This window comes from Poecilia reticulata, linkage group LG1 (genome assembly GCF_000633615.1).
Source record: "Poecilia reticulata strain Guanapo linkage group LG1, Guppy_female_1.0+MT, whole genome shotgun sequence".
Taxonomy (NCBI): Eukaryota; Metazoa; Chordata; class Actinopteri; order Cyprinodontiformes; family Poeciliidae; genus Poecilia; species Poecilia reticulata.
Window position 1 is genome coordinate 18,743,909 of NC_024331.1, and position 8,135 is coordinate 18,752,043.

General features: G+C 37.2%; 1 protein-coding gene across 4 annotated transcripts in view; it reads left to right on the forward strand.

Annotated features, from left to right (window-relative positions):
* npnta (nephronectin a) overlaps positions 1–8,135 on the forward strand; it is a 59,328-nt gene that overhangs the window by 38,158 nt on the left and 13,035 nt on the right. For all 4 annotated transcript variants that reach the window (XM_008412137.2, XM_008412146.2, XM_008412155.2 and 1 more), the window contains 4 exons: positions 50–169; positions 2,826–2,960; positions 3,716–3,838; positions 5,482–5,868. In XM_008412137.2, coding sequence (XP_008410359.1) covers positions 50–169; positions 2,826–2,960; positions 3,716–3,838; positions 5,482–5,868 — 765 coding nt within the window. The remainder of the gene's footprint in view (positions 1–49; positions 170–2,825; positions 2,961–3,715; positions 3,839–5,481; positions 5,869–8,135) is intronic.

Below are 8,135 nucleotides of genomic sequence, written 5' to 3' on the forward strand. Positions count from 1 at the left end.
TTGTGGCACATGCTTGAGTTAATATGTGGTTTGCTTCTTTTTTCATCAGACGCTCGGAGTTGCGCCATGGCCAACTGCCAGTACGGCTGCGAGGTGCTGAAAGGAGAGGTCCGATGTCAGTGCCCGTCACCGGGCTTGCAGCTGGCCCCAGATGGAAGGACCTGTGTGGGTGCGTAGTCTTAATATATCCTCTGGCCTGAAAACTGAGATGTTGCTGATAGACTCCTGTCTACCAGCGACTGAGGTAAAGCTGAGCGGGTTTTTCTTAGCTTTTAAGTCATCTGAGGAAAAGTTCGAACCAATAGCGTCTTTGCAAAATCACTGCAGAGCCTACTTCCACAAATATTGGAGCTGCAAACTTTCAAACTACCATCTGACAAAGCATCGCTCCGCCTTCTCCATTCAGCTCCAGCAGACTAGCGGTAGCAGCAATTAGCAAACACCTGGAGGAACTTTGAGTTTGCTGAGCTTAAGCTACTTCTCAGTCCAATATTTGTTTGAAACGGCTTAATGGAGAGGGACTGTTGTGATGATAAGCTGAAGGTGGAGCATCAGAAATAGCAAGAGCTTCAAAGACAAAGGCCCAATTTCAATGTGTTAAATTGCAACACCATTTCTTTTAAGTAATTTTTGAAGTCTACAGCATTTTTTTAACAACTGAAAATAACATAGCCACTTTACTGCTATAAAATGGCAATATTTGCCTGGAAAAAACATAATTTACCTAATGCGCTACGAACAGAACATGCATCTCTACTTTTTGTGTAAATAATCATCAGTTTCTCTGTAAATAACTTCCCATATCATGAAAATGCATTTGAGAAAACAATTTTGGCATTTATGGTATTAGAGTTTGAAGACTGAAGTGGACTATCAGGGAACCCAATCTGAATTCACACTAAATGAAGGTGATACAGGATTTATCCTCTGCACCCAAAATGACTTCTCACAACTTTGTAACAGAACCTACCTTGAAATTTCCTAATAATTTCTTTTGAAAGCAAAGCAGTCAAGGTGGGAATATCTAAAATATTTCTCTGTTAATTTTTCTTCCCCTTGTCAAGAATACTATAAATCTATCACTGCTCCTGCCCACAGAGAGACTCCACTCCTCTTACAATCTGTCTGTTTCACAGCAGAAAGAAACCAGTCCTCCATTCATTACAGATTTTTTTGGTGCTGCAGCTTAGATGGGTAACTTAACGGACAAGATGTGTGGAGGGTTTGGGAGGGAGGTTAAAGCAGTTAACCTATGTCAGTATTAATACCTTGGTTGCTACAGCGTGTTCCTTTAATATTGCATTTAACTGCTGGTTAGATATTGTGTGGGCGGGTTTCTCAGGCAGACATCAATTTTGGAAGAATGACAGAAGGAAAGAGAGACTGGAGTTCTACGAAGGTGAAGCATGACTTTACATTAGTTTTGTCTTATTTTTTTAGATTGATTTTTGCCATCTGTCTATGGGCTGCAGGTGAAAAATGGCCTTCTGGCTACTCTGGCATATTGACAGAAATGTTATTAATGTACAGTGTAATAGAGAAATACATTCAAATTTGAAGGGGTCATTTCTATACAACTATAGATTACAGGATCGTCTGTAGTTGTATAGACGATCCTGCTCAATAATAAATAACTGCACTCAATACACGTTTTTTCAGATGTGTCATTATTTTTGCCAAGCACTGGAAAAATATCAAAATTGTCCCCAAGTTTGTTAAGATGTTCACACACAAGCCAGGAACCTGCAATGAACTGAAATTTCCTGAACACCAATAATTCCCTTAATATTCAGACAATTTAAACGTTGCTGCAAGATGGCAGACTGGTGACCAAGAACTCTCTGGTTTTAAAATCGATGGCTTCAAGTCTTACATGCAGCTTCTCACACTGCCAAGTTACAAAAACACCTGGAGAAAAATATTATGGCCAGATAATATAATGACAGAGTTATTTCACAATGTGTGAAAATGAGTAAAGTTGATTCTTCCACCATTGTGATGGAGGAAGCAGCACCTTGTGGGGTAAAACCTGGACCTAAGTGGGTGTTTTAACAAGACAATGACCCCAAATATACATTGGAGAATTAAACAAACTTATAGGGACCTTTTGGGATCCTCTTCCCAAAATTCCAATATCAACTTCATTGGAAATCTGTGGATAATGGTTAAAAACTGGTTGATGTTAGGAAACCAACCAGCTCTCATGAACTTGACCAAATCTGACAGGGAGGTCACAGAATGGTCTAGTCATAGTTTGCTAACGGTAAACTAGCCAAATATTAGCTGGGTTGTGTGAACGTATATTGTTTGAGGAAATTCAGACTAAATTCAAACTAACAGAGTCAGCATTGCCTTTGAATTAACCAAAGATATGCGACAAATCAACATTTCACCATGTTTAAAAAATTGCTTAAATAAATAAATTGCTCAGCTGAGATGTGCACCAAATGAGTGAAATTATTTGGGGGGGTTTGTACTAGTCGCTAAATATTAATGCTCACATTTCTGCTAAGGTGAGCAAAAGACCTACTTGAAATGAGGATTTAAATTATGAAATAAGGTATTGCGCTGTGCACAGAGAAGAAAATGCTTTGTTCATAAATGAATGTTAAGCAGAGAAGGTGAAGCAATCTGCTGCCTTGAACAACAGTGATTTATCATAGATATAATTTCTGTCCTTTAATATTGAAGATCTGCATTGCCTGATTTTATTATAGCCAGAGGTTATATTGTTTCTAAATTGACATACGAAACTATTTGGCTTAATTTGTTCGAATATCTTCTCTTTTTGTAATAACCTGAAAGTCTTTTTTTTTCTCCTGTAGATGTGGATGAATGTGCAGCAGGGATAGCAGTGTGTCCCAGGTTCAGGAAATGTATAAACACCTTTGGAAGCTACATCTGCAAATGCCACGAAGGGTTTGACCTACAATACATCAATGGGAAATACCAGTGCATAGGTGAGGTCACAGTAAGAAGGAGACACAAAGTAATTTATCCATACTTTTATGTACACACGAACCAAATTAACAATTGTTTATTAACTGGTGTGGACATTTCATTATTATGAAATAGTTTGTTATTAAGTTTTTATATCAACCAAGTGCAGACGTTTTTAACATTTTTACCATCTGAAGAAGATCTAGAAGTGAATAACTTCCCTTCCTGTTCACCTGATTGTGCCTCTGTTAAAAATTGAGAATCACTTCTTGTTTGTTTTTGTAAATTAGCCATGACCAGTTATCAATTACATATTCTGCACAGTTTAAATGGACATACTTTTTTGGTACGGTGAGGTTTTGTATTAAAAATTCTTGCTAGTCTTATATATGTTATATATGTTCCAGTTTTGAGTTTCCATTAGTTTTAACCCATAATCATCAAAGCTAACAGAAATGACGGCTCAATTTACATTTACAACACTGAGTGTGATAAACCTACATAAGTTTTGCTTTAAAAGGGCTTATTATTTATAGATCAAATAGCTCAGAGGATGCTTACATGACCTTGCTGTGTCCCTCTACCTCCCAAGTAACCCTCATAATGATTTTTCACAGGCGTTCATGAAAACATAGGTGCTTCTGTTAAATAAACTTTGAGTTTCCCCTCATGTGCACATTGAGCAGTAACCTTTTGATATCCCGCTGTTATGTCTGAAGGGTTTCCTCACTCGCGCTCTGTCGCTGAATGTTTTCATGTTCCCATTATCTTTCAGACGTGGATGAGTGCTCTTTAGGCCTGAGCCACTGCAGCAGCTTCGCCACCTGCTACAACACGCCAGGCTCATACAAGTGCAAATGCAGAGACGGCTACAGGGGGATGGGGCACGACTGTATACGTAAGTACCGCCTGGGAACAAAAGATGCTGGCACCGATGTTCGCCACCGCAGAAGGGCCAGTGGGGCCCCCCATTTTGTTTTGTTTTCTTTGGCTTTTTCTTTAAAAAAAAAAAAGTTAGGCAAGCAAGAAAGAGGGAGGAATCATTATGAAAGCCAGGAGTTGGTGCTGGAATTCCTTTCTTTGTAATGGTTGTCAGTCAGTGCTCAAATGACTCCGCTTCCCTTATCTCCTGTGCACAGAGCAACTCTGTTTCTGTTAGGTGACAATTTCAGTCAGGCAAAAGGGGGAGTCGTCATCAAATGGAAATGATCCTCTTTTTAATCGCTGACATGGAGTTCATTAGCTTGCAGCAGTCCAGTGCAAATGAAGTCATTTATTCTTTAATATTACTTAACCATCTTATGTACTCAGCCAGTGTTTTGGATTAATGAGCGAAGAAGACGCCTTTTGCAAACACTTCACCGTGTCACCTTACTGAAGTTTGCAACACATAGAGAGAGAAGACAGGGAGCCAATTTGAAAGTTTTCTTTTGCTTATCCCTTTTCAATTCAGTCTGCAACCTGAAAGATTCAAGAACCACTAACTCCAAGCTCTTAACGAAAAAGAATAACTGTAAGAAAGGAGTAACTCAATAATAAAAATATATACTTCTACTCGTGCAGTTATTTATTATTTTAAAGAATATATATTAAGGGTATATAACCTAAGTTGTATGCATTTTCCTTTAAAGTAGAAATTGGGCTTATTGTTCATGATATAAATTGGTAAAAAAGCTACAAAGAAATAAACTAAGCACAAAACAACCATAACACAAGAAAACATAGCTATGTGTGACTAGAAAGTTTGATTTCATCAGTCTAAGAAAATGTCAATTTTTCCATTTAAAAATTAACATTCTAATGTTTTCTTCAAAATGTTTTCTAAGTAGAAAGCACTTCTGCTTTGAAAAAGAAATGTTTTCTAGGAGCATTTGCTGGGAGAGATAAGTATGTAATGGCAAGACTTGTATGGCAGCCTTCAGGTAGAAATTGTAATTTTGAACCTTAATTCAATTTAATTTATGCTGAAAGCAAACGTTCTCTCAATGCGCTACAAGACAAAGTAATTTCCAACTACAGAGATTTTTTTTGTCAAGATATTTATCTATTCTCTATTTAAACAGCTCTTCAACAGCTCCACATATAGTAATGGTGACTCAAATTAGTAACACAAGCTTCTTTAAGTTCTTTGCGTCAATAAATTACATTTTAATGTTACTTCTCTGATTTGGAAATAATTAACAGATGGACTGTGATTTAGTATATTTGAAATGTTTGCATTTTTGACAAAATTGTGATATAATTAGGCTTTTGAAAATTAATCTTGGAAACAGTTGACTTTTGTTCTTCCATGAATTTGTTCATGTATTTACCTGAGAGTTGACTCTCCTTTGCAACTGCAAACTTCTGCTTCAGCCAGACGTGAGCGAACCAGGTTATTTCAGTCTGCTTATATTTAGTTAACAGATATCACTGAGAAGTCTCAGAGGATGAAATAAAGCTCTCACTGCAAAAGCCAGGCTAATCACTGCAATTCTGTGCCTCATTAACTCCTAAGTGCTCATCTTTCAGCCCTCCATCTGCATTCTCTTATCATTGCAGCCATTCCAAAGGTGGTTATTGACCCCCCGAGACCAGGCAAACTGCCTCCAAATCATCACAACAACATCCCAGACTTGGATCACCAAAGGATTACCACAGTCCGCCCACTAATGACTCCAAAGAAAACCTTCCCCGTCGTTCCAAAATCACCAGTCACCACTACAACCGAAGCCCCAGCGGCCCCCAGGCCGATCACCCCACTTCCACGCAAACCAGCAGTTCCCACTCGAAAGCCCTTCATCCCTACTCGAAAGCCGTCAATACCCACACGCAAACCCTACGTCCCTCCAAGGGTTGTGGTTCCCACAGGAAAACCGCCACTCGTAACCCCTCTACCAGACAACACCATTCAGAGGGAAGTGACCAAACAAAGAGGAGATGTGCACAGTAAGAACCAACATCTTATTTTGTTTTGACAATTACATCAGCATTGATGATCGTTATCAGCATTTGAGGCCGCCGTTTGGTGCAGAGTGGGACGTTTGCATTAAACATCTACAGTTTACTTATTTATTTCTGAGATCAGCTATTGTGTCTTTGACAAATAACTAAGCCAGTGACGCTGAACGCAACAGAAAAGCTGCAGGCTATTAAACAAAAGCAATGAGGTAAAACACTCGATAAAACAAAGTGACACTCCAGAGCTGCTTAGATTACCGACACACAAGCTTGTATGGCAAACCACCTGCCAAAAGCTAGGCTGCACTTATCTGTGTATTCGAATGTGAGGTTCTATTACAAATAGCAACTAATGAGCTTTTATTCTTCAAAGGACCAGGAGATTTTTTTAAGCTGTTTTTGATTTTCTTTTTTTTCTTTCGTTTTTTTTTTTTTTTTTGGTCATTATGCTTTTTTTGTTGTTGGGGTGTAATACTGAACTACATCATTTGCAGACAGTTTGGATAGAACACAAACTCTCCTATATATAGGAGAGGTGTGACATTTATTTGTAAAACTAAGCTTCCTTGCTTTGTAAAACATATCTATGACGATGGTGGTGATGGTACAGTTGTTTGCTTAAATATTTTTCTGTCAATCAATTCAAAGCAGTCTTTATCTTTATGCTGCCAAATTGGATCAATGTGAGAAGATTTTCAATTATTTCATTTGACTGGTACTTTGAGGACATTTGGGACGTTGATATGGCCCAAAATGTAAATGAGTTTAACACCCATGGTCTAACTCCTTAAAAGCAAATTGTGTGAAATGTTTATCACAGAACAAATCACGTTTCATCATTGTTTATTATGTGTGAAGTCTAAAGAAACAAACCAAATCAAAGGTAAAAAAATATGTATACGTAAAGGTGTTGATGAGTTTGATCATTTCTTAGTGGAACAAGAGGCAATGAACACTTTCAAAAGCAGTGATTACAGGGTGTTTGTAAAGGTTTCACCTTTTCCTACAGATGTTCCATAATTTATTTTATACTCCATGATCTACACATAATGTTTAATATCTTATAAATATCTTTATTTGACAAAAATATTGTAGAGTGTCATAGAAATAGAAATATTACTCACTACTATTTTTTCTTTGTTTTCATAGGACCAGGTTCCATTGTTTGTAATTTGTAATCAGTCTCCCTAATTGCACAGTTCAGGAAACATTTTCATCTTAAAATTATGTTATTTCTGGCTTATTTATGCACCACATTGTGGTTGCAGCACAACATGAATCATTGACACTTATTTCATTAAAAGTACATTGACCTTCTTCGTTTTTACTCGACATTTGTAATTAAAATAATTGATCTAAGTAGTTTTAAATGACACAGAAAGAGGCTGAAATCTAACATTACTCTAAAAATGTCAAAAATAAAAGCAGAATTTATCTTCACCTTCCAAATGTTTAAGTAGATGGAAATTGCGTCATTTTAGAATGGGTCCTGCTATAAAGTTCTCCAAAAACATAGATTAAGTAAAAGTATTCATCCTCCCTAGCATATTAATGAAAAACAGCCATTGGAAGTCACGTTTGCCACACAGAGTACACAGAAAACATGTACAAAAGGGTGATCTGATCAAATGTGATCACAATTTAACTTTGTGTCTTAAATGTCCAACTCTAAGGGTGGTGGAAAAGTAACACTGCACTTCACCCTGTAAACAACACCCGCTCCTGTAAAAGGAACAAAAGGTCATTCGACAGTGTTGTTCTCAGGGTACTGAATCCAAATACACTGCAGAGTTTTCAGATTTTCATGATTAAAATATTTTGGAAACTGCACCAGTTTCCACATTCCACAGTCATGCAATATATCAAGTTGATTTATCATCTAACATTGCAATAAAATACATTGATGCTTGTGTTAGAAAAGGTAAAAAGAAAAGTTCAAAGGGTTCAGCAGTGCTTTTGACAGTTACTGTCTAAATATAAATAAACTCCCAAGTTTTAGTGAAATTTAGACCAAAGCTCTTATTTAGACAATTAACTAACACATTTTCTTTCTTTAGGAATCACTGCCAATTACAATTATTGAAAAAGGATTGTGTTGTCAAGAGCCGTTAATGTTGCACAAAAATAAGAAAAATAAGACCTCATGACATACGACCTTCTTGAAGGACTGGACACGTGCATCTTATAGGGACGGTATTACGTATTTTCCATTCACATAGTGCCATTTTCTAGCAAAATCAACTAACTATGTTATA